At 39.3% G+C, this 26980-nt stretch overlaps 2 protein-coding genes, 1 long non-coding RNA gene and 1 pseudogene across 3 annotated transcripts; 2 read left to right on the forward strand and 2 right to left on the reverse strand.

The window, feature by feature from the left end:
- Positions 1 to 169: 169 nt before the first annotated feature.
- On the reverse strand, positions 170 to 2676 carry LOC148912179 (uncharacterized). Its single transcript, XM_089028133.1, has 5 exons — positions 2228 to 2676; positions 1824 to 2149; positions 974 to 1121; positions 669 to 870; positions 170 to 579 (listed from the first exon to the last, which is right to left on the reverse strand). Exons 1-5 carry the CDS (start codon positions 2438 to 2440, stop codon positions 257 to 259), a joined length of 1212 nt encoding a protein of 403 aa, XP_088884259.1. The 5' UTR covers positions 2441 to 2676; the 3' UTR covers positions 170 to 256.
- Positions 1285 to 2000, forward strand: LOC148912180 (uncharacterized). The gene is made up of 2 exons (XR_016119412.1): positions 1285 to 1389; positions 1501 to 2000. It is a non-coding gene; the product is annotated as an uncharacterized LOC148912180 (long non-coding RNA).
- Positions 2677 to 10920: 8244 nt separating the features above from the next.
- On the forward strand, positions 10921 to 11841 carry LOC148912181 (uncharacterized). The gene has a single exon (XM_089027983.1). The coding sequence runs from the start codon at positions 10921 to 10923 to the stop codon at positions 11839 to 11841; it is 921 nt and encodes a 306-aa protein (XP_088884109.1).
- Positions 11842 to 19298: 7457 nt separating this feature from the next.
- On the reverse strand, positions 19299 to 22299 carry LOC148912182 (uncharacterized; annotated as a pseudogene).
- Between the last annotated feature and the right edge of the window lie 4681 nt (positions 22300 to 26980).

Consider the following 26980-nt stretch of genomic DNA (forward strand, 5'->3'; position numbering starts at 1 on the left):
CAATTTATATTATTACCCATTTAAAGGTGGAAAATAGTTGGCGCCAGTTGAGTTTTGGTGAACTTCCCGTTTTCACGAAAAGTGAAAAGACCAAGAAAAATGGTCAAGCTACATATTATTGTGTTTTGTTATGTTAAAAAACCACGGTCATAAAAACTCGAAAACGTGTAACACACTGTGGGTAGAACTCAAATACTATTAAGACTTTCAGTAAGATAATGACTAGGATAATTATATCCAACTCTCTAGTTTACGCTTATGCTTGTGCAGCAAGCGATTGTGATAAAGTAATATAATAAATTAAAGCTCGTTGAAATAAAGAAGGATTTCCATTTACTAGTTGATTAAATATTGCTTCATATGAAGCAATATTTTGGAGAAGCAGTTGCTCCCTCTGCGTCGACAGCTCCTGATTTCCTTGTAAAGGATCCAGACCAAAACTGCCAAATCTTGTGAGATTTCCTCCATTACCTTCATAGATCTGTGCTGCAGTCAACCCATCAGGGACCTGTTCTTCTGTCAAATTTGCAGTTCCATTATTTGCCTTCATCATTTCAATAGGTGTTTTCCTTTTCCCGCCTTCATTATACAAAAAAGATATGAAAAAATCTTAATGGCATCAGAATTGTTTCGGGAAATTAAAATTCCACGTAAAACAACTGTCTTACTTGCAGGTCTGCAGTTCCATGACTGAATTAGACGATTGATTCCAACTTGAACCACGTGGGTTGTAAATGTAGAAACGCAGAACTTTGTGCACTCATCGTCCATTCGCAATTGCCCAGCCTCCACCATATTGTTTAGACGGCTCTTTACTGGGTAGTTAGCTCGTTGGTTGACCTCACTCCAAAATCTTTCAACTGGAAGATTCTTTCAGGGAAGAATTTTGAGAGTTAATTTCAGTTATCATATTCGTCCACAGTATTAAATTAGATAATATTTTCTTGAAGATTATAAGCGATGGCATTCGTACCTTTTTTGAAGTCGTTCGTCGATGTGGATCTTTAGTTGGGTCATTTCTAAGAGGAGCAAGCAATTCTTGCATCCCCAACGATAGGTAAAATTCGCGCCCTTGATCTGTTCTTAGTTGATCCCAAAGACCATACTTCATTACGACAGACCTAAGGATTGGAGTTAAACAAATATTAGAATAGAATAAATAGATTGCATTAAAATTCGAAATTTCGTAAAACACATACGAATTGGGACGGGTTTTTAAAAGTCGTTATAGCATGAGCTACATTTGTATCAGTAATGTAGTGAGGGCCTCTTGGATCCCTTAACATTGAATAGATTACCGCTGGCCGTCATTAGGCTCAGCCATGACTCGGCTACCGCTGACCAGTGAATGCTAGGTCGGCCATCTTGGATTGTCTGTTTTGCTCATTCGTGAGTAACAGGACTCTTTTCATTGTTAAGTCAGTCTCCTGTAATGTTAATCGATTATCAATTATCATCGTTCACTCGTAATTTACCATTATACCCCATTGTATTTCATAGGACTTGACATCGTCATCTTCAAACAAGTATTGCTTCATAACAAGGTCACATCTAAAGTGATGAAGCACTCGAAAGTAGTGATGGTTTTACTCGAAAGTTTATATTACTTAGACCATCACTGCACAGTCACTGTAATAACTGTTTATATTTAATATTTATTTATATATCTTTCTATAAAATCTAGGATACTTGTAAATATAAACAATTATGATTTCTTATATTCATTTCTATTTAAAGTGTGTAAATAAATTGAATTGAATTGAAGGAAAAAATATTTAGAATTCTGCAAACCATAGGACCATGTTCAAGTAAACCACTAGTACCTGTACACATTTTCATAGATGGCAATGTTGTTTTTCACTGGCATTGTGCAAAATCCAACTACCATCAGGGAATATCCGTCAATAGCACACACGTGTGTCACTCCATAGTCAACCAGCTTCTCATTCTGGTCACAGTGTAGTTTGTGTCCAAAATAAAGAGCTTTATATGGAACAGGATTACGTAATCTTGCTGTGTCGTTAGCTCGAGCTCTGTGGTAATGTGGAGCAATTTCCCTCGATGTTTCCGATAACCGTCTTTGGCTAACGCGAACGCCATTTGATTGAAAATAACCTTTTAGCATTTTCCTTCCATAGGTTGGACCCAACTAAAAATGAAGTTCAACATGCCAATTTAGAAACGAAAGAGTTGAGAAAGAAATATTACAGTTCTAGATTTACTATACCTCTGATATTGCAACCGAAACGGCTTCTTTCAGGTGCTGTTTCCCAAGTCCAGATCTGTAGTGAATCTCCTTTTGATTGCAAAAGCGTCGCACCGACCGCTCGCTTAATCCCCTCGTGTTGGGAAGCAATTCGTTAAGCACCTTACTAATTTCCTTGTATGATTTTCCCTCAACTACAAGCGTTCGGATGAATTCAGGATCAAATCTTTCCATGATACGTATGTCCCCCTACCTGGAGTCATGTACTTTCAGAAAGGAAAATTATAAAAACAGTACTCTTGCGGTCATACCGTTTTGGTAGCTCGCTTATGTATGCTACGCCTGTGATTGGATAAATGAAACAGGAAGTGTATACTTGGCGCCATTTTAATGACCGGCAGTTGTCTGCATTCAACAAAGATTAACGTGGGAGAAAAATAGTATTTCATTCCTCTTCATTTAACTTTGTTTAAATTTGGGATTTTAAAATTGGGAATCGTTCGGAACGATAGTCTTTTTAGCGCAAAAAATGAAAAGTGAATTCAAAAACTAAAAAGTTAACAATTTGATTTGCTAAAACCTTAAATGGCCATAAGGTGTGGGATTTTTCTCTCTGTGTCTGTCAATTTCTTCAACTATTTAAACGACAACTCGAAAATTGAAAAAATGGAATTCAAAGTTTAATTTTAATTAATAAAAAAATCGAAAATTGGGGCCAAATTTAATAAATCGATAATTCAATTTTATCAAAAAGACGAATGGCCATAAGGTACACGCATTCTTTTGAAACGATCCTGCAGAGCCGAGAGGACACATCTTTAACATATGCTACCTTCTTAGTCTTTCAATATATGGACTGTATCACGTGCGAGATACCCAACGACTGCATCGTTAAAAAAAGAGAGTCATCCTCGCCGCCAAAGAGCGAAGGCATGACTACACCTACTTTAGACGCGTCTAACCACAAAGAGGAGACGGGGCAACCCTTCTTTCAATGTCAAACTCCCACCGCCCGTTCTGCTTACCATGCGAGCGCAGATGGGTGAATTCCTCGCCCTGTATGACGTACCTGACGCGATCAGGCGCCCACAGGGAATACTCCACGCCGTCGGACTTGAGGACCAGCCGCAAGCGGTTGATATCCTCGAAGACGACGTAATTTTTTATTTCATACGCAATGCCTTCTATTAGATCTCGCCAATGTATTTGCCTCACCATTATACCTATGGAATATCTTTAAATGCGTTCCCAGCGTCTGCGCGCTTTTAAAGCGCTTGCAGCACCACCTACATGGTAAACGCATTCCTCGTGCATACTCCGTGATGGCTCTGCAGATGTCGTCGTAATCGTTGCTGATCATTACTTTATAACCATTTCTTTCGTATTCGTGCAACAGGCGGCGTTGATCCTCAGACAATACCCCATTGCCTTTAGGGGTCTTCAGCTCTACGCAGAAACCACGGTATCGTACGTGTGCATTCAAAATAAGAAGGTCGGGCTGACCGCGTTGGTAGCCCTTCTGCCAGCACTTTATACGTTTGCCGTCCGAATCCTGCAGTTCACCTAGACCAGGGGTCACGAACATTTGGGTGTAAAACCTGCGGATGTAGTCCACTACCTTTTTATGCAGGTCGAATTCATTTTCGATCTTAAATACCAACTTGTTTGGACCGCCAAACCGCTTTTCTATTGCATATCGACCGTCCTTACGCAGCGCGGGTAGGACTTCCTCAAAGACCCAATCCTGAAATGCTTCTGCCTTTGGTAGCTTTGAGCTAAATATCAGCTGATACAACCCAGGTTCGGAAATGAACACGGAATGTGGGTGCATAGTACAAGTGTCGCGATTCACGACCCTTCCTAACTCAGACAGCCTTTTCTTGTACTTATCCGAAACGTGAGTAATTAAAGCATCTCTAGCATTGGAATATTCCAACGCAGCCGCCACCTCCTTTCCCCTGAAGTACAGTTCGTTGCCTTGCACTATGCATTGCAGTTTGGTTTCGTTGTTTTGAAATACGCGAAGCATATTATACGTAAAGAATATTTTAATAGGCAACGCTTTTTAGCTGATTCATTTCCACGCTTAACTGCGCGTCAGACACCACGAAAACGTAGCAGTTTATTTTGTCGCCGTCGCCGGCATCGGTGTTTTTGGTGCGCTTGATCTCCAATGTTATGCCATCCTGCGTGTTTACCAGCCGCAAACCCTGACCGTGCATGCTTTCGTCGTTGGTGGTGCGCATATCGATCCATAACGCATATTTATCCTTAAAGAATTCCTCAGGGCTAATTTGGTCGCCAAACTTGCGCATGGCCTCCCTGTACACGTCTGCGGGCTTTATTCCCTGGGAGTAGACCTTGTTTGGAACGCCGTTTATGTTTACCCCCACGTTAGTAATGTTGGGGTTGTGAAAGGCCTCGGAGTCGCGCTTACCGGCTTCGTAGGGTTTGGCAAACACCAACATCAGCCCCCTGAGACTTCTTCGGGGGAGGTTAATGCTTTGGTTGATAACCTCATCCGTCTTATCCAAGAAGCTGAACGTCTTGTACATTACTACGTGGTCGTAAAGGAATGCCTTCCCTGCACTGTATTCCATACCGGCGCTACGGGCCAGCTCTTCGCTGTACACGGTCTCGTACTGCAGCTCTAAGTTAGTAATGGAGTATGGAGTTGTTGTGGTAAGTGCAGTGGTCAGCCCACCAATGATGTTATTAGCATCTGCTAAGGTTACTTCAAACTGTAACTCGGATAACTGTCTTGGGTAATACACACCGTGATTCGTAACCACTTCGAAGTCCAGTGGTATGACATACTTACTACCATAGGCTGTCTTTATTCGCTTTGCGTCTGCCACTGCGGTTTCTCCGCTGCCGTCAGTAGGTTGCGTTTTCGTAGGTGTGCGGACCTTACGCAGAATGACACTACCAATTCCTTGTTCTATCCTTTGCGCGCGGTCAAAGGCTGTCAACCATAAGTCTTTGTACGTGGTATACAGATCGTACCTGTTTAGATCCAGCAGGGCCTCCCCGGCAAACTTTACGCGCATCTTAGAAACAATGTTGCGACCCACGTTGTTAACGATAATCCTTTCATCTGTGGGGCTTGACTGTACCGCTAGGTCGAACCTTAAAGCCAAGGTACCGGGTACTAGGACTAGGTTATCCGTTAGGCGGGGTACGCCTACGTACAGGGTTTCCCCTGGCTTTGCGCTGGATGGCGTGAATGTGACCCGGTGAAAGGTGCGTTCTGCTTTCAGCCCGCCAACCTGCTTAGGTAATACGTTGGGGTTTAACTTTGAGCTTATCATATATAATGGAAGTAGAAGGAACGGATTTCGATCCCCTTACCGAAGAAGGTCAAGTCGATATTAACGATGAAGAATACGACGCATGGACCCAAGGCGCGGAAACCGACCCCCCAATGTACGACGCAGCTTTATATAACAAATATGGCGGTAAGTGGCACGCCGCCAAGGCCGCCCTAAGACGCATGTGGCAATCAAGGAACCGCGGCAGCCCCATCCCCGAATACTTGGAACTTCAAAATATAGACGAAGCAACCGCGCGGGAAACCGTAGAGTGGGCAACGCAAGAGCTACGAATGCACTATCCCCGCTTTGAGGCTGACGACATAAGGCTCACAGAACGCGGAAAGAAAGTCCTCATAAGCGTCCAAGACATGAGATATCCCGACAAGAGCCGCTGGACGAAACCACAGCTCCTTTTCGACGAAAATGGCTCGGTCAAGGTTAACGTGGCAAGATTGAGGGGCTTCAAAGAGGCTACTAGGAGCGACTTAGAAAGGTTGGAAACCCTGAACGAAAGGGTCGCGTTAGAAAAACGCGCCGAAGGCCTGCAAGAAACGTTGGAAGAAACAAAAACAGAATACGATAGGAAAGCCCAAGTACTCGCCGACATACACAACATAGAACTTGAGGATAAAGACGATCGAATACTCGAATTAGAAAATGAATTAAGTCATGTTAGGCGTCAAAAAAGCCAAATCGAGGAGAACCTTGGACGCACCTTAGCAGAGTTGGACATGAGCAAGGAAGAAGCTAAGAACTTAAAGGGTAACTTAGTCAACTCTTTAGAGGAACGGCGGCAGTTGGTTGCCGAAATCAACACTAAGGAAGGTCAGATTCAGACAATGGCTCAGGCTATCGAAGACCTGGAAAAAAACATATCTGAAAAACAGGAAATAATCAATGACCAGGCTCGTCCCGAAGAGGAAAGGGAGGCAGCCCAAAGGGAAGTAGAAACCCTCGAAGTAAGAGTTGCGGAATTACGGGCGCAAAAGGACAACCTGGAAAAGGAGCTGGGGCTTACCACCAAGGAAAAGGTAAAAAGAGCCCTTTTGAAGTATGGCGTTCCACTGGCATTCGCGGTTGCTATTAGCACCGTAGTAGGGGTTATCCTATCCGCGCTTAAGGCTACGGGCGCAGGCGTAAAGAAATTAGGCAATGGACTGACAGACTTAGGGAAAAAGATGGCAGCCGGTCTTCCTGGGCTGCTGGGTTCGGTTGTTTCCTTGGCACTTAGGGCCGGCGGCGAACTGTTAAAGTTCGTGGGAAATAACATTTGGATCTTGGTCGTAGCTATTGGAGTGGTACTCCTGAAGAAGATGAAGGTATAACCTTATCCTTGTGTATTACTGGTGGCTTATCGTCGTCGGGCATCCGAGGCGTCCTCGACTGGGGATAAGTAAAGATAGTATTCGCGCCGCCCTGATAATGCGGAACTAGCGGCAGCACACTCATGGTGCTAATGGGCTTATGATTCCAAGTAGCATCCGTCGGAGGATCTTTTGTCGGGGCGGCATTTATTCGTATGCGGCCGTTACCATCGCTGGGGCGAACTTGAAGCTTCGCATATTGGCAATTAGCTATCATATGGAAAGTTACCGGTGTTATGTCTTCCCCTTGCGGAGGAACAGGCTCCGACGAAAAATGAGTTGGATGCCTGGTATTACTTTTTACCCTGTATGGCGGTAATGGGTGGTTATTCTCATCAACGATCCTAAAACCGGCAATGCATGAGTACCCCGCCGAAATACAAATAGTGCACATGATCAATCCCAGGCCTCCAACCTCCACCCACAATCCGGCGTCTTGCCACTTGTCGCCCACGTACTCCTTTTCCTCCAGGTAATGGAGAAACCAATCTTCCTTCGCGTGTGGATTCATATATTTCAGCAAATAAATTTGCTTCTAAAGGCTAAGCACCGTAAGAGTGCTAATGGTAGCGTGATTATAAGGTCGATCTCTTTGGTCATGTATGCTATTTATCGTTACTACACCCGTGTCGTCTACTCTCATTTGCAGCTTTACCTTCCCGTGGCAATCAGCAACCACGTGGAAAGTCCAAACCGAGATGTTTTCGGCGCTGCAGGGGTTGGGCTCTACGGAGAAATGTGTAGGCTCCCTGTTGTTTGTCTTATTTCTCATAGGCTGCAGTATGCCATTCTCATCCGGGAACCTAAAGCCCACGTTGGCGTGACTACTCGTGCCAATGCAAATACTACAAAGGATTAACTTCTTTCCTGAGTAGTTCAAGTCTACAGACATTCCGGTGACATCAACCCAAGATGCTTGGGTGTATTTTTTCTCGCCTGTGTAAGTCGTATAAACGCAATCTACTCCAGCTACGTAGGGGTTGTTCATCGCCATATATAATAGCTCAAACCAATGCTTGCGACTGTTAGACCGGCTTTTAACAGGTTGTGGTCATATTCGTCTTCTTTTTTAGGCGCTCGGTATACTTCTTTTGTTAGCTGCACTTTCTTAGGTGGTTGCGTATGGTGCACTTTTTTAGGCTGTTCAACAAAGTGCCTTCTAATAGTGTCAGAGTTCACGTCGTTCACCCCAAACTTCATATCCTTAGTAGCTCGTTGAAGTTTGTTGTTGTATCCTACTACAGAACCAGTATTTATAGATAAATTACTAGGCATTAACCAACAACCCGGGGCTACTGCATAGTCCAACCTCGCCTTAGAATTTTGTATAGCTAGTTGGTAACGCTGTACGCCCTTGCTAATGTCGCCCTCCAAGATCGAACTTTCGAATAAGACCAAGGCTTCGGCTCGCGTCTCTTCTGCGGCGCCGGTATTTCCAATTATACTCGATCGGGTATTTACCTGAGCTCCAAGAATAGAATACACGTAAGCTTCTATGCTGCGATTCAAACGGGCAAGGCCGGCCTTAGTTAGTCCTTTACCTTCTGGGGGTATGAAATTAAAATATTGCTTCGTTTTCTCGTCGTTAATCATCTTAATAATTAGTGCATTGGCCCCCTCATACTTGCCGCCCTCGTCTTTGAACAGAGGTCCATCTCTTAATACCTCCGTCTCCCCCTTTGGACCTGTTAACATCCACGCCCAATTTTTGAGATGATAATGGGTTTCTGGGTGAGAAGCCATGGTCCATTGCAAATTCAATGCGTGTACTTCCTTATCGCTTAGCTCGTGTCCGCCAGTTCCCCAATAAGCCCAAATATGTCCCAAACCATTGTTAGCACCGGCAGTGCATCTAAAGTCTTTTCCCACGACTCCAAACTCCTTACAAAGCCTGTTGTAGGCTGGAACGTTGTATTTGTTATCTCTAGGATAAAACGCAGCATCTCCTGGCAATGCAGTAACACCCATCTCATGTAGTATTCTTCTGACCGTAAAGTGAAAATGAAACATAAATATCGAATTTTTCATCAAGTTCGCGCTCACACCACAGCCGCCAGTGGCACACCAAACCGCAAAGTTCAGTTGCTGCGGCCAATAACGCATGTTAGGACCACTTAACCATTCATGAGATTCTTTTGCAGTGGTATGAACAATGGGAACTTCTTTGAAGATATCTCGCACCTTTAACAGAAAGGAATGGTCGTTAGAGACCCGCATGTTTAGTGCTAGGTTCAAACTTGGGTGTTCATCAAATGGAACCGCAGGTATCGGATAAGTACTGGCACCCAGCAATAATTCCTTTGACCAGCCTTGCGCGGGCTTAGGATGCTTCAGCCGAGGCGTAGGTCTCAAATCCTCATTGCTGTACATTCTTTCGCCGTTAAAGTAAATACCGTCGGGTCTTCTTTCGAACTTACTAGGGTCTGCATGTGGAAACATCTTCCTAAAGGCCCTCCAGTTCCAGTAATCCCTGTTGTCATGATGTGGCTGCTCCTCAATATCATTCCCAAAAGCGTCGTACATACTATATATAATGGATGTTATACCATCAGCACCTCCACTTTATCCTGAACTTCCTAAGGAACCTAACGAAATGAATGCCGAAAACTCCAGGCTCAACAAAGCAAATTTAATCCTGGCTTACTTGGAAGGGCAGACAAAACACTGCAAAAAAGTCCGAAAAAAGTACGTCAGAGCACGGAGTACGCTACATAAGATTTCGATAACTTCAGGATCCATATCTGTTGTGTTAACAGGCTCCGGCGTTGCTACTTCGCTTACCGGACCGGGAATAATCGTTGGAGTTCCTTTGGCCGGCGTCGGGGCAGCCTGTGGTATTATTTCTGCTGTTGCTACGGGCATTATGAAACAGTTGTCAAGCAAAATATCCAAGCATGACACGACAATAGCTCTGTCAAGGGCTAAAGTAAATACAATTACCGATCTTGTCTCAAAGGCTTTGCGTGACAGAAAGATAGACGACGTTGAATTCTCGCTTATCTTAGCCGAAGAGGAAAAGTACGAGAAATTAAAGTCGGACATAAGGAACAAAAAAACAGTCGTAAAAGATCTTTCCGAGGAATCTCGCAAAAAGATCTACCAGGAGGCAAAAGAAGAGCTTCAAAGAAAGCTTGCTCAGTAAACATCTGCTTTGCAAAACGCAAGACAGGATTCTATTTGCATATTGAACGCCGGCTGTCTGGGTCATACGCAAATTTATTTCACAAATTTATTTCACAAATGTGAAACGTTTTCACAAATGTGAATGAAAATTGTGAAGGTTTTGATTGGCTGAAAAACATGTGACGTAATCGTCCACTATCTTCTCGGAATCCATCCTAACAGGGGGTGGTTGGGGTCAATTTTGTAAAATATTTCATAGATTACGTCAGGGTAATAAGGAATATCCTTATCCAGCCGACAAAACATCCACTCGGCTTTTGTCATATCAGAAACCTCAGGAATAGACTTACCGGTAATTTCAGACAAAAGATAGGGAATAGCTTTGTAATATTTCCCTAGTTTTAATTTTTTCAGCGTTTTCCGTAGACTTTGCGGGGTTGGCTCTTCTAAGTGGTCTATGATTTTCTTCCTTACTTCGTTGTTTAAATATACCGGTCGATAACCTTGGATATGACTCATCCAGTCCCTAAAGTATTTTATTCTCTTATAAGGTGTTTTCTTACGACCTCCATTAGCGTAATGTTGCTCTCTGGTAGCATTTGGTACGGCATTACGAATATTCTTACCACACTCGTAACACTGCGCTGACGTGTCATCTTCTATTTGCATTTTCTTACCACAACAAATATATTTATTTGGCTTAGTGGGTTTAAACTTGGGTTTCAAGCACTTTACACAGAAGTCATAAACAAACTCTTTACAATCTTCGCACTCCATATATAGACTAACATATTTAACTACATAAACATGGGATGTGGGTAATCGCGGTACGAATCGAGGAATTCACTTTAGACGGGTAATCCTCTGGTGGTCGTTGCGCTGGAACCCCCATCCCCTATGCTACTCGGAAGAGATGCAAGCTTCTGAACAAGAAATTTTGAAATACGTACAGAGACAGCGCTTTGGTGAAGAACTGGATAATGCTCCTGATGGGATAACACCTCGTTATAAATCAAGCATCAAAAGATCAAGTCCATTGTACAAACTAGATCCCGTTAAAGTTGATGGTTTACCTCGTGTAGGTGGTCGCTTGAAGAATGCAGATATCGCATTTACTGCTAAACATCCAATCATATTACCGAAGAAGCATCCAGTAATTGACCTTCTCATCAGATACTATCACCTAGAATCTGGCCACTCTGGACAAGAGTACGTTTTATCACTGCTCAGAGAACATTATTGGATAATCAAGAGTAGAGTCGCAGTGCGTAAGATTCTGAGAAGTTGTTTTGCCTGCAAACGACGATGTCAACCAGCTGCTCAACAGATGGCTAATCTACCGTTTGATAGGGTGACTCCAGATAAACCACCGTTTGTCCACACTGTTGTTGATTGCTTTGGACCCTTCTCTGTGAAGCGTGGAAGAGCTACAGTTAAAAGTTATGGCGTAATCCTTACCTGCCTTACTGTCCGAGCTATTCATCTAGAAGTTGCTTTCAGTTTGGACACCAGCTCATTTATAAATGCTATGAGACGCTTCGTCTCCAGAAGGGGAAAGACAGAGATCATGCGGTCCGACAATGGAACTAATTTCAAGGGAGGAGAAAAGGAGATCAGACAAGCCGTAGAGCAATGGAATCAAAGACAAATTCATGAGTTTTTCTTACAGAAAAATATCCGTTGGATCTACAACCCACCTTTCGCTTTGCACATGGGAGGAGTTTGGGAAAGAAATATTAGAACCGTGAGAAAGGTAATGTCAGCTTTGGTCAAAGAACAAGTTCTAGATGATGAAGGCTTTACACTCTTATGTGTGAGATTGAAAGTATCGTGAATGGAAGACCGCTTACAAAGGTTTCTGATGATCCGAAAGACTTGCAAGCCCTTACGCCGAATCATCTCATTTTGCTTAGAAGTGGACCGGAACTTCCTCCTGGGCTCTTTCGCAAGGAAGATGCTTACAGTGTCAGAAGATGGAGACAAGTTCAGTATATGGCAGATATATTCTGGCGTCGATGGACCAGAGAGTACCTTCCATTATTGCAGACAAGAAGCAAGTGGCAAAGACTACAAAGGAATCTACAGGCTGGTGATTTGGTTCTACTCGTGGATGATTCAGCTCCAAGGTGCGCATGGCCTTTGGCTAGAGTTACGGAAGTTTACAGAAGCAAGGATGGCTGTGTACGGCAAGTAAAAATCAAGACCAAGAGCACAGTATTAACAAGACCAATAAACAAGCTGTGTTTATTAGAAGACATTTGAGCATTTGAACACTTGAAGACCTGAACATTTACTGTTATCATGCTACTGAGCAATAATTTGAAATGGTTATTTGATTGGTTACTTTAATTTATAAGATTTATTGCGCGTTTTGAACTTATATTATCATAGTGATTTGGAATACGATTAGGACCTTAATCTGTATTTGGCGGGGGTATGTTACGTCCAAAGGGCGCTTTTCCTTTCCATTGTTCTTAAGTATATTGTTCGCATAGTTTCGTGTTCTCGTGCAGTGTTTAATGTATTCATGTTTAGTTAAGTACTTGCGCTTGGTTAGATTTGTGTTCAGTTGCAACTAGTATCGGTAGGAGCGAGGACCTACTTTTTTTTTTTCTTGGTTCTCTCGTTAGTGGTTTTTTTTTCATGGCGTAAGACAAATGTATTTGTAAGTATTTTTTTGTTTTGTTTTCGTTCGTTATCTGCTTATACTTTTGGTTCGTCGTATTTAGTAGTTTGTATTTACTATTTGTTAGGAACTGGTGGCCTTTGTGAATATTACACTACGTTCAAGTATAATTATTAAACGCCTTCACGTATCGAGTTCTCGTTTCCTACATAGGGATAAATATCTCACATATATAAGGTGATTTTCGTGTAATTTCCCATATAGTGAGTATAAGGGTTTAGTTTATAAAAGCAACTGTGCAAATTACAAGCTTTTTAATGATATAGAGAAAAACCCAGGTCCTATCACCCACCATGTTGATGCTAGTAAAACAGTAAGTGCAGCATATAGTCAAGGGGATGTTGTTATATTTGGAGAAAATACCGGGCAACAATGTGTTGCAATGAGTTTACGTGCTTTAATTTATCACCAAATGAAAGGGATAACCAATTCTGATCACTTAAAACAAATCAAGTATATTTGGGATCAATTGTATAGCAGTTTGTCACAACTTTCACAACAATCGTTTTTACTGCTAACAGAATTACCAGCAATGCTTACAGTATTAGAGGAAAATTACCAGCTCGAATACAGCGAAAGTTACACTGGTGATGTTCATGGTGAGTCTACCATTGAAGGATATCAATATTGCATGGGCATGAAAAGAGCTTTGAATCATTTATTCTAACAGTTGGTTGTATTGAGTTTTGTTTAGAGTTCGGCCAATGTTATCTTGTGCTTTGAACAATTTCCAAAGGACCTACTATCCTGGAAAATGCATTTCTGTTGATGAGGGATGGTAGCTTTTAGAGGACGCTTGTCATTCCTGCAGTATATTCCTGCAAAGCCAACTAAATATGGTATAAAGTGCTGGATGGCCGCCGATTCTGAAAACGCTTACGTTGTAAATTTCAGTGTTTACCTCGGCAGCGATACCTTAAAGTGCTTATCAAGTGAAGCCTCTTTTTTTAAGTTCTCTAATTAATCTTTTGCAATTCCTTAGTAATTTTTTGCAGTTTGAAAGGAATTTGACTACGGAAAAATATTTTTTTGCGCTTTGAAATCCGGCAATATGGCAAAAAATTGGCGAAAAGGAACTGGGTCGAGTGAATCAAGGAGTTGACAAACGCGACCAGGGCACAAGTAACATGTGCAAACACTTGAAAATACTAGCAAGTTGAGTTGTGTTGCTGTTTGGTTTGATTGGTAGGTTTTTATAGTCACGCTTTGGTTTAAAGTTAATATGCATGTAAGCATTCCTTTTTATAATTTGAAAATCAAGTTCGATTCATTCAATCATTCATCGTCACGTCAGCTGCACTCAAAGACGCAAAGATCACACCGAAGTTTTCTTGCCTTTCTTAGTTTAATAAAACTTTAAAGTTTAAAAACTTTCTGAATCACAATTTATTTTCACGCAAGATTAGTATTATTTTATTGTATGTTATCGTTTGTAACTTACAGTTTGATTGTAAATAATCGCGAGACAGTTTATAAGCTGTCAATTCAGTTTGTCGCACCATTCCATGCTATGCATACAGCTGTAAAATATAAACTTACTCGAGTGTCTTGTTTTCAATTGACATTGTAGGTGCAAATGTGGACATTGCAATGTGGAAAATATACTCGTTTCGCGAGAATTTCGATGCTGACACAAGTAAGGCCAGCAATTGGTCTCATGTTTTTTGACGCGTCGGTCGCACCTCATTCCTGTATCACGCAACATGAATACTTTGCCCCCTTGTGAGCAGGACTGTACTGAAACAGGCTGGCCCTTCATTTCGAGACAAAAATGGCAGAATGTAAAGGAAATCAATCAGAAAACGAGTAAGACAAAAAGTTTATAATTATAACTTTTTTATTCTTGTGCATGACATATCATAGGGAATTTCTTTTCATATAAAAGTCAGTGACAAATAAACTGCAATGTGCTGTGTTTACATAAATCCAATACACTAAAAATTGTTTTACTTCAGGAGTTTAAAAAATATATTCCACCATGGCCAGGTTTCTTACAATTCCATATGAATCAATATGTTTATTTCACATTTCAGATACCTCAGAGCAGTGGCGTACAGGTGGCTGATACGATGGTTGTGTGGCTACCTTGGATGGGACAACAGCAGACCATTGTCAGCGTGTTTATATCATTATATTAGAACAACATTTCCAAGCACCAACCGCCATGGATATGCAGGATCACGAGAAAGGAGTGACTAGGTATGGTTGGCGGAATGTTGCAAAATTCAATGACACATATCTATATTCAACAAATTATGTTTACATTCAACTAAATATTCTTGGTCAACTTCAACCTTCGCTATTCACATTTAACACTTATATTTATTCAACTTCAAGGACATATTTGTATTCAGTGTTTCCTTCTTTTTGCATTCAACTTCATCGCCGTTTATTTGCATTTAACAGTAAATGATATCCAACTTCAACCTTCGTTATTATATTCAACACCTAAAAAATGTATATAAGAGCTTTTCCGTATCCCTTGAATTTCATGTGTGAATTTCAAGGGGTGAAATGCTTCATGCAAATTAGCTGTCTGATATATAATTATGAAGTTCTTTTGTCTTCAGTTTTGAACATAAATATATAACTCTGTAATACTGATACGGTAAAATTGCATTGAATTTATTTGGTAAAAGTATGACTGAACGTAGTACCAATTAACATTTTTACTTCAAAACATAGAAAACCCTTTATTCTTAATGAATTATGGCAAGTTCCCGTTTCCTTTTGAAAGGAAAGAAGGTGGTGGGTGTGGGTTTCCATGACTGGGCTTGTAACCGGTTGGGACCCAATTATTGCAGCCACACAAGCTAGCCTTTCTTATAATTATCAACGTATGTGAACATTTTTTTTTAACGGTATTCGTGGCGCTATGATGACGATACAAAGACATCCAAACTTAGTTTTGGCACTGAACTGGAAAAAACACTAAATCTAAATGATTTTTAAACAAAATGGACTGCGTTTCTTTTAATATTGTTAATGAGCTTTCTTCTATTCATGAGGGCCATCACTTAATTAGCCACTCCACTTATTCGCCATCGCCTGTGTTTAAATCTACTTGATACACATCCATAGATTTTTAAGTCAGCGATCCAATCTTCCACTCCAACCGCTATGCTTGGACAAAGCTCAATTAAACATTTCCATGATGGCAGTTAGGCGTCTTCCACCTCTTCGGGAAAAGGGTACAAGCAGGATATCCTGTTGGTTATCCTCTATCTGTCATAAGATAACTACTCACAGGAAGCTGTAGAAGAAAATTATTGCCGAAATCTATTCGTGTTAACATTCCATTTGTGTCAACAGTTGCTTGCCAGTTAACGAAACGAGACCCGCGATCGCCGTGATAGTAGAGCCTTTGCGCGCTCCCTTGAGGTCTGTTGATGCTGATTGGTGTAGCGTCAATCATACCAACAACCATAGGAAAAAAATGTTAATTCCCAACCTGGGGTTATCTTGAATTTTATTCCCCAAAGCTGGATCTATACTGGGGCTGGCATGGGGCAAGTTTGAAAAGCAGTTAGGAAAAGCCCTGTTTGAAATCAATATAAACCCAAGGTTGGGGAAATTGAGAATCTTTAACACTATTTAGCCCCAGAATAGTATTCAATGGAGTCAATATAAACCCATGGTTGGGGAAATTGATATCTTTTAAAACTAATTTAACCCCAGGCTAGTATTCAATGGGGTCAATATAAACCCAAGGTTGGGGAAATTCTGAATCTTTAATACTATTTAACCCCAGGCTAGTATTCAATGAGGTCAATATAAACTCAAGATTGGGGAAATTGAGAATCTTTAAAACTATTTCCCCCAGACTAGTATTCAATGGAGTCAATATAAACCCAAGGTTGGGAAAATTCTGAATCTTTAAAACTATTTAACCCCAGGCTAGTATTCAATGGGGTCAATATAAACCCAAGGTTGGGGAAATTCTGAATCTTTAATACTATTTAACCCCAGGCTAATATTCAATGGGGTCAATATAAACCCAAGGTTGAGGAAATTAAGAATCTTTAAAACTAATTAAACGTAAAACCCCAAGCTATTACGGATGTCTGGCACTTCCCTGGTAGATACATAGTCATTAAGGTATGTGACCTGAGTTGTGGCTGGGAAAAAATCCTCACTTTTTAGTAACTAGTTAGCTTGTTTACGATAATATGAATCCATATTCTCCATTTCTCGGAGTTTAGTTGTTCCGTTTTCTTAGAAAACGGTGCTAAAATTTGTATCAAAGGAAGCCATTTTGTTTACTTCGTGTGTAATGCGAGAGTATTTCCATAGTTTGTATACATTGCAAAAGAACATTTATAAGTTGAATTACCTTTCCTCGAGTATTAAAGACATATTGTTAGGGTCTGCTTTCCCCATTTTCTTTATGCGCTGTCGAACATCATTCTGCAACATGAACAATGCAGTGCATTAATATTTAACCAGCTAGTTATTTAAGGCGGGAGAATTTGTATTTAACAATGGCTATGTGTTTCATCATTCGTAAAATATAGCAGCAGTTTTTAGGCAAAAAACTCCCTGTTACTGCTATCCCAAAAAATATCAGATCTGTTTCATATTAAATGCGTAATTTATAAAAAAATCATAATAATCATTGCAAGGATTAACGATTTATCCAACGACCACGTTGAGATTTTGAGGTTATAAAAAAAGAACAAAGGCAAATAAAAATATTATAAACTTAATTAAGATTTAAGATTGTCTTTTGTGTTTACATGAGTACTTTCGATTAAGCTTAAAAAGCTCTGCATGCATTCTAAACTGCATGATGACAATGAAATCACTCGAGCGAAAGAGAGGTCAACTAGAGGGTTTAATTTTTAAAAGATATTTTCTTTGTATCTGTTGTTTTAAATATTAAAGATCGACAAACTTTAAATACTTACGCTACACATCTTGGGTACTTTTATATGTCCTCCAGTCTGGCGTACTCTTCCCCCTCTACTCGTGGTACTTAGCGAGGTTACTGTCCTCGCTAGCCCATCGACTTTTTGAGATATGCTCTCAAGAGCATTATTCTCCTTGGTTTTGACGTTTTTAATTTCCTCTCTCAAACGTTTCGTTTGATTTACGACATCTTGAAGAAGAACAACGTAGTGATCACTCAGTGAAATATCAGTCATTATTATAAAAAAGAAAGCTGGAAACCTTAGACGAGTAAGTGCTTAGGTCAAAGATTGCTAAGAAAGAGACCTTCGTATGTTTTAGAACTAAATTATTGTAACTAAAATAAATCATATTTTGGCGGGAAATACCGCGCTATTTGATTGGCAAATCAGGTAGAAACCCCACGTGGGATGCCAAACGTAGAACAGACTCACCGGGTAGGTATAATGATTGTCAACGGCAAAAAAGTATGTTGTTTACGGTCTATCGGCAATCTTATTGCGATATTGGTATGCTATTTTCAATGACGGCACAAAAATCTTTAAGCGATATAGAATAACGTAAATTATTGTGTCTGCTGTGTTATTACACTTCTGGGGGGAGACCACTGAGAAGATACTGTCCAGGGAGGTGTAGCTAGCAATAGTTATCAAATGTTACACTCTTTACGCGCGTATTATGATCACGAGGGATGCAGAAGAAGTGATACCTTGGATCTTGTTTCCTTTGCCTACGTTCTCTTTTAACCCGTTTGGTTTAATCATCTTTCGGTGGAATAATAGTGTTGTAAAACTGGCTGAAATGGCACATTTTAGCTCGGTATTTCACAAGGCGAGTGGCGCATTTGCCATGGGTGAACAGCAATACGAACCTCCGCCATTGATGAATGCTAAACAAAGACGACTTTCTCGCCCTAACACCATCGAAGAAATACGAATTAAAAGACGCAAAAGAAGGCAAAAACAGCGCAAAGAGGAAAAAAAGATGTCCAACAAAGTGAAGAGGATGATGAAAGCACGAAAACTTGAATTGGCAAAGGAAAAAATTAATAAAGAATTAGAAGAGAAAGATTTGTATGGCAAAGAACAGCACAAGAGAGCCATATATTTTTGGAAAAAGTGGCACGAAGAGCGACGACTGGCGAAAAATGAATCCACGTGAGTCTCTGTTCTTAAGTTTTTATTTATTAATTGTTAGGCATTTTTTAAATTTTAATTATAATTTCCTTTTTTTTCTTCGAAGTTCTAGGCATTTCTACATCTCATGGGGGGCTACATTTTCATCCAGGGAAAATAAGGGTCCATAAATCTTTCTTGTTTGCCTGCAAATTCCATGGATACCAGAAAATTTGTGATTATCACTTGTAATTTTCAAATGTGGCATCATGGTTTTATAGGGCAATTCAAGTTTGTAACTTTCACATTCATCTTCTATAATTAACCCCTCAATTTCCATTAGTTTATTGAGCTCCTTGTATATTTATTTTTCATTATCTGGTTGGCTTTGTTGTTGTTTTTTTTATGATTCTGTAATCTGTGGTTCATTGGTTTTTCTAAGGGTTGTAAAAAACGTTTGGAATCTTTGAAAACAATCAGATTAGAGGGCTTTTCTATGGTGATCAATGAATTTTTTAAATAAATTTTGAAGGGGCGCTATCGAACAGCATGAGATTTTTCATACTTAGCAAAAATGTTTGACTAAAGGGCTAATGACATATCTTTGTTCACTTCTCTCATTTGTAACTGTTGCATAAGAACACTTTGAGAATATTCTCTGTACAGGAAGAAATCTTGATGGGTAAAGAAATAATCAACTGTTCCAAATGTCAGAAGGGAAGAGTCTTTTGCAATGTTACCATCATTTCTAGGCCAAGATGCGAGTATCCCATTTAATCTACCGCTTCGATGAGCCATCCTTGAACCAAAATCAAGGCCATAAATGCTAACTGAACCATACTTGTTTACTGATCTGCCAAGTCGTTCCTGTGTAAGATCTCTTTCAGGAAGCATAATCTTGTATGTTTGTAGAAGAATACGTAAGTCCTCATCAGCAAAAATCCCCTGCCTATAATTTGTAGGAATTGATATTGATGAAATATTCAACCAATCTATATTATGCAGTGACAGTTTGAAATCCATTCCATAGTATTCGAGTCGGTCAAAGAAGGATGTAGTAGTAACATTATTTTGCCAATCTTCTGAAACAGCTGTAATTGATGATGTTATACCACTGAACAATGGCTTGAATTCTTCAGGCAAAGAAACATCATCAAGAAATCTAGAGATGCATAGCTTTCTCATTAATTGTAGCTCTACAGATATGTTGTTAGTTATGATACTTCCAAGTATACCATTATAGCGTTCAAAGCTAAAACACCAAAAACTATGTATAGGCCCATAGTCAAGAATTACTTCTTTAAGATGACAGTGAAGATGCATATTTGGTGTTGTAGCTTTATTCCCATAAAGTGACTGAAATTCTCTGCAGAATTTTAATAGTAGACCATCCCCTTTTATTATGTCTGCTTGAGTGAGGATTGGTTTACAGATGTACCTACAAGCCAAGGTGAAAGCACCTAAAATGGTCATCTCCAATAATATCTTTCAGAGCAAAGGGAGAAGAGAGTATTGTCCAGTTCTTCCATTATTCAGCAGTTAATGTTCCATAATTAGCTGAAATGTTCTTGGGCAGTCTTCCCAGATGAGGTGGAACATCCATTTCTTGTATTCGGCAATCAATTTTTTTCAGTTGTTTATTACCTAAGATACCCTCTACAATCCAAAGCTTGGATATAGATTTAGCTGTACCAAGAAACAAATTGTGCATTGGATCTATAGCACAGAAGCGTATTACATCAAAGTATTCAAGGTCTAATAATGAGGAATAAAATGTTATACCATATTTTTTTGAGAGCTCTTTAGCTTTGACCTTAGTTTTGCTTTTTTTGATTATTTTTGCATATTTTCTGTGACTTCTATTTGTTCTTTTTTCCCATTTGGTACGATCATATCCAGAATAATCTCTCTTTTCTCCAAAAGAACCTGGAAATTTCTTCAGACGTCTAGAACAACCCAGCTCTGCACCATGACCCTTGAGACCACAGAGTTTTCTTGAGGCAGGGATGTCAGACGATGTACACAGAACTGCTGCTCGAAACTTCAGTGGTACCGTTGTAATGATGTTTTGCATGTAAATTCCTGACCATAATGCTTGTAGTTCTTCAACTGCGGGGCTTAAAAACTCATTTAATGTTTTTGGTTCATGTTTCATTGTCGAAATTATACCTACCACAATTACATTTTCCCACTTAAATCTTTCTGATTTCGGCAGGTTCAAAAGAACGAGGTAAAGTACTCCAACTGAATAGTCCTTTCTTGGTTTCATGGGTTGGAAAAAATCAAAATTTAACATCAGGCCATAGTTTCTTGGTGCATCTAAAAAGGGTTTTCCATTAAATGTTTAAAATCTTTCCATAGTTGGCCATCATAGATGTCGGTCATAACTGAACCACCACCATCCCTTTCTCTCCACTCCTCACATTTCTGTGCAAAACCATTTTTCTTCAGCAAGTTTTCCAGGGGATTGATTATCCCATTGTAACAGTAATAATGGATGGGATAAAATTTAACAGAGTTATTTTTTAGTGTTACCTTCTTTACAAGTACACTTCCACACTCCTGGGGTCGTCCTCTTAAATAACTAATATTGGTGCAGTGTTTTCCAACTTGATTGCCGTGGACATCATATGTCAGACATTCACCATACTTGTAAATGTTTGTACACTTTGGACAAACAACAAACTTGTAAAGTTATCCCTGTCTAGGTTCAGACACTGCCTTACCATGTACAATGAACAAGGAAATGCAGCAATTAGATCTGTTAAGAGTTCATTCGATATATGGAGGTTTAAAGCTTTAAAAAACTGAAGAAAAAATCGTAGCATCCATGTAAGACCATTGTCGCTTAGATGACAATAGCTTTGCCAAATTAGTAGAAAATATAATAACCACTGCAGTAAGGAATGGGCCAAGTGAATTCTTTTCTTCTTTCGTTTGGGTTCTGGCAAAGGAATAGGTGTCTCTATATCTTGGTTAAGTATGGATTCAGGAACATCATCCCAAAATTCGTGAACATCTGAATCGGCAGATTCACTATCATCATCGTCGTCATCATCATCATCATCATCACTTAATCTCCCTGCATTCTCAAGGTCACTGTCGATATATGTCACTTGTTCAGCCTGAAAACATTTCATCAAATTTAGGGATAATTCAGTTTTTCTCAAAATGATTTTTTGATTCACTAGAAAATTTTTCCTTTTTTATATTTTAACAATCATAAATATGACATTACAACGAAATTTATTATGCTTACTGTGTCACAAGTTTGACTTTGAACCTCTTGTGTCAATGAATCTTGATTTTGATCTGCAAGTAAAAAATTACGAGAACGACTGTCGGATGAATAGTTTCCGATTAATATAACCTTAACCGATGTAAAGAATTAGTTAATAGGTCATACCTTGTGGTAACGTTGGTAGATAAAAAGATTCAACTTCAGAATCAGATGATGAAGTATCTTCTCGATCGTGCTCACTAGGAACAAGAGTTGTCGCTTGTCTCGAAGACAAGTTCGTATGTCGTCTATGTGTTGATTCAGAAACGTACTCATTGCAGTGAGAGCAATAGACATATCCATTGATGCATATCGATAGCAATTTAATAATCAAAACTCAAGTATATAACTCAAGTATATAAGTAAACTAGCTGCACCCTCGACGCGACGCGACGCTCTAAATTTTTTTTTCGTCTCCTAGCAACCATGATTAACAAACGCTACCTGAATCACCTTCAGATGTGTATAGTACCTAATGAGAAAGTACCTTCAACACTTTAGAGATAGCTATTTCATTCGAGAAGGGGAAAAAATCATATAAAATATAATTACGGTTCTACGCGCATGCATTACACTCTGCGTATATATATTTATATTTCAAAAACTGATGTAAACCTTTACTCATCTTTAGGACGATGTGTAAATACCGTTAAAGGCATATCCATATTTACAGACCTTTATCTATGCTTATTAAAAGTACGTTAAGCTGATGTAGACCTTTATTCATCTTTAAGACGATGTGTAAATACCGTTAAAGGCATATCCATGTTTACAGACCTTTATCTATGCTTATTAAAAGTACGTTAAGCTGATGTAGACCTTTATTCATCTTTAAGACGATATGTAAATACCGTTAAAGGCATATCCATGTTTATAGACCTTTATCTATGCTTATTAAAAGTACGTTAAGCTGATGTAGACCTTTATTCATCTTTAAGACGATATGTAAATACCGTTAAAGGCATATCCATGTTTACAGACCTTTATCTATGCTTATTAAAGCAAATTAAACTTGAAGGAACCTTTATTAACCGGCTTACCATAAACCACGAAACGAAACGAAACGAAACGACAGACTGTAAAATGCGAAATGTATATTCAGTTTAAAATATATAAATAGATGAAAGTGAAACTGGATATAAACTTAACGATTGTGTTACCTGAGGCTTTGCGATCCCATGTTTAACTGTCCCATGTTTTACTTTGAATGTCCGTGGGAAGAACAATGTAAACTTTCGTTTACAGTTTAACTCAGTTCAACTCGTGTTGTTGTGGCGCCATTTTGAATGCACAGGGACCCCAATCATAAGATATGACAGCACAAAGGAAGCCCACAAAGACATTTCTTCCCCGCCAATCAGCTCAGAGAAAAAGATTTGGCGCCAAACCTTTTAATTAGGAAATCCTTTCAATGAGGTCAGCCATTTGGAAGTATGGCGTTTAAAATTCCAAAACTCACTGTTAAAGAACACAATTTTATCGAGAGAGAAGTCCAAAAATTGCCTCAGTTCAACTGGCAAGATCTTTCCGACAAAGATGAAATTGGGCAAGGTACGTTTGGTTCCGTTTTTACTGCAAATTATCAAGAGAAAAAAGTTGTGGTGAAAAAGCTTCTCGGAGCGGACAAGAATGGGAGGGAAAAATTCGTCAAAGAGGCAAGGCTACTCAAAAGTTTCAATGATAAGAACATTGTCAAGTTTGAAGGCTTTTGCATTAGCCCTACAGCAATCATGTTGGAGTATCTATACTTTGATTTTTCCCCGTTTATTGATAGTAGCCGCAAGTTAAGAGTAAGCTCATTGGATGAATTTTTGATGTCTTTGCATGAACTGAATGCCGTGGACGTTTTCCCTGTACAAAGCAAGGTGGTAAGCGATGTAACAAAAGGCCTGCAGTTTCTTCATGCACACGATTGCTTTCACAGAGATCTCAAGACGGCTAACATATTGGTTTCGAACCAGCAATTACTGCTCTTTGGAAAGCACGGATGACATTGAGGACGCATTTAACAAGGAAGCAATTGTCTGTAAACTAACTGACTTTGGTGAAAGCAGAGGAAAAGAAATTCAAACGCAAGAAGTTGTCAACACTTGTACGAACAAAGTTGGACGCGGAACCCCAGCCTTCATGGCCCCAGAAATTATTTCAAGTAATAAAATGTCGGAAGTAAGAGCCCTTGACCTGCAAAGAATAGATATTTGGGCCCTTGGTATGGTCATCTTTTGCGTCATAAATAATGACATCTCTTTCCCTTACAAGCGAGACCTGGAACTTGCAAGAGCAACGTGCAAAGAACACTTTAACGCGTTAGATCATATTAAAGGCCTTTTGACACAGCAAAGAAAGCCAATGGGGTCTGAAAAATATCAAGAACAACAGCGAAACAAATGGAGCCACCTCGTATGAGTCTATCACGAATGCACCAGTTTTGAACCATCTTCAAGACCATCCCTAAGCCAAGTGTTGGAAATCCTTAATTCCAGTGATACAGAATATAACAATGTAATTCCTCTGAGTGTGCATCAAGGTAGTGTTGTTGAAAGAGCCGACTACCTGATCGCTTTGGGAGTGAGTGATATTTCTTCAACTATGAGCAACGATGGCACAAATGGTTGTGCTTTTCTGTGTGTCTTAATTGGCGATCACCTATTGAATGAGAACATTAAAGTCCCATCCACTTGGCAAGATATTGCAGTTTTAGCAGAAGGTGTCATCAGAAAATCCCCTTCGTCGTTCAACCATTTGAGAGACAAAGCTCTTCTTTACGATGGTCAAGAGGCTTCTTCTATACTCTGGAAAGGCGGAATTCTTCAGCGCCGTTACGAGATGACAGAGGAAATCATATCCCCTGATGGTGTTTTCTCAGAAGAAGGTAATACTACCTTTCTTTTTGATAAATACATTCTATAATAATATAAAAATGACAGAAACGTGATTTTTTTGTATCATTTTTTCAATCTTTTTTCAGTTTTTGTCAGTTTCAGTTTCTTTATCAGTCTTTATTTTCAATTATAAGTCTGTCTAATGAATACGATCATATAACACCAATAATGACGGAGTTGCATCATGGCTGTCAGTAGAACAGAGAATGAAATATAAGAATTCTTCTTTTTTTGTACAAAGCACTAAATGGTGTTTCACCAGTTTATCTAAGTGAGTTATTATATAAGTATCAACCATCTCGCACTCTTTGGTCATCTAAGAAAGGTTTAATTGTTATACCTAAGTATAAATTACAAACGTATGGATCACGTGCTTTCTCAATCAGTGGTCCAGTTTTGCCCAATAATCTCCCTGTTGATCAGTTAGAACATGTGATAGCATTAATATTTTTAAGACGAAATTAAAAACATATTTATTTAAAGAAGCATATATGTAATTATTGGAATTTTATTGGAATTAGTATTATCTTATTATTATTTATCTTCATTATTTTTTAGGGAAAAGCCATTTAATGAGAGCGATTGAGAATTTGCGAATTCCTGAAGTACGCGTTTCAGTTGCCCTTTACACTTGTTCCAAAACAGTAGTATTGGTCGGCGTACTCGAAGGTCAGTTCTTCGTTATTGATATCCATTCTCGTGTAGAAGATACAAATGGCGATAAAACTGGATGTTTGGTAGTTTTTGAGAAACACCCAGACGACGTTGAGCGTCTGTGCTCGTGGTTACTGGAAGGAATGAGCGACAATAGAGTGAAACATAATGAACTACAGTCTTTCTCTATTATGAGGTAAGTAAGTGCAGAGTCCACTTACAATCACATACATATATCACATACTACGAAAGAGGAACACACATAAAATAACATATGAAAGAAGATTATAGCCTATATAATCCAATGTATGCTTTTAAAAACCGCAAGTGAGGCCTCTACATGCGTTGCACTTTATGCTCTTACAATACATTCAGTAGATTTTAAGACGAAACATTATAAGCTATACTTATTGTTTACAACTTTTTTTTTGATTTTCATTCAGGAAATTCCAAAACAGCTGCCTTGAATCGAGTGCAAAACTGAGGCCAAAACACGACAGTGATTGCAATGAAGTCCAACGGAAGAAAAAGGCCGATAGCAGCGTCGGAAATCAGGTTGACGTGAAAAATGTAAATGAGAAACCAAATGAAGATGACAGCGATGACATGGTACTTCTCGGCGAGAAAAACCCTCCTTCTAAAGTAGATAACATCGAAGTTATATTGTTAGATGATGATAATGAAAAAGATGACGCTGAGCTTTCGTTTGAAGAAGAAGAAGATCTCCATTAGTCACAGTTTTGTCCCCGCGAGACATCGACGAAGAAAGCGGTAAGATTCCTATATCCTTAACGTCCTCGTCAAATGCAAGTAAACGATATCATATGTATATGTATATGCCTTTATTGAAATGTATTCTTATTGGCTCATAAATACGAATTTTTTTTGCGGGTATACTTTTGTTATTTTGTTTTTAAGTTTCCTTTTATTCAGGTTTACTTTGACTTATTTATTTACTTACTTACGTACGTACGTTGTACGTCCTTACTTACTTACTCATTTCTTTATTAGTTTGTATGTTTTTTTCCACAAGTATCATTGCAGTTACTTCAATTGAGTTTATCTTTTAGGATGATGCAGAGCTTTCCTTCGAAGAAGAGGATCAAGATCTTCTTCATTCACCCTTTCTTTCGCGCAAGACATCGACGGAGGAAACGGTAAGATAAACCGTATCCTTAACGTCCTCTGCAAACACAAATAAACAATCTATATATATATATATATATGCGCTTTTATAACGATATTTTTATGTGATATCGTTTATGGTACTGTTCCATGATCATAATCATCATCTACATTACCTTTTTTTAGCTCTTACAAATGTAAGTGGAAAAGAAACGTGGTATGTTTGCAATTAGTTCATATTAATTAATCTTTTAGGACAAAGCTAACAAGAACACCAAGCACAATGGTAACTTTGCTGATTCTTCTGCTGACACATCTGGTTA

This window comes from Actinia tenebrosa, unplaced genomic scaffold (genome assembly GCF_029948245.1).
Source record: "Actinia tenebrosa isolate PJP-AT-01 unplaced genomic scaffold, QUT_ActTen_1.0 PGA_scaffold12__29_contigs__length_12842862, whole genome shotgun sequence".
Lineage (NCBI taxonomy): Eukaryota > Metazoa > Cnidaria > Anthozoa > Actiniaria > Actiniidae > Actinia > Actinia tenebrosa.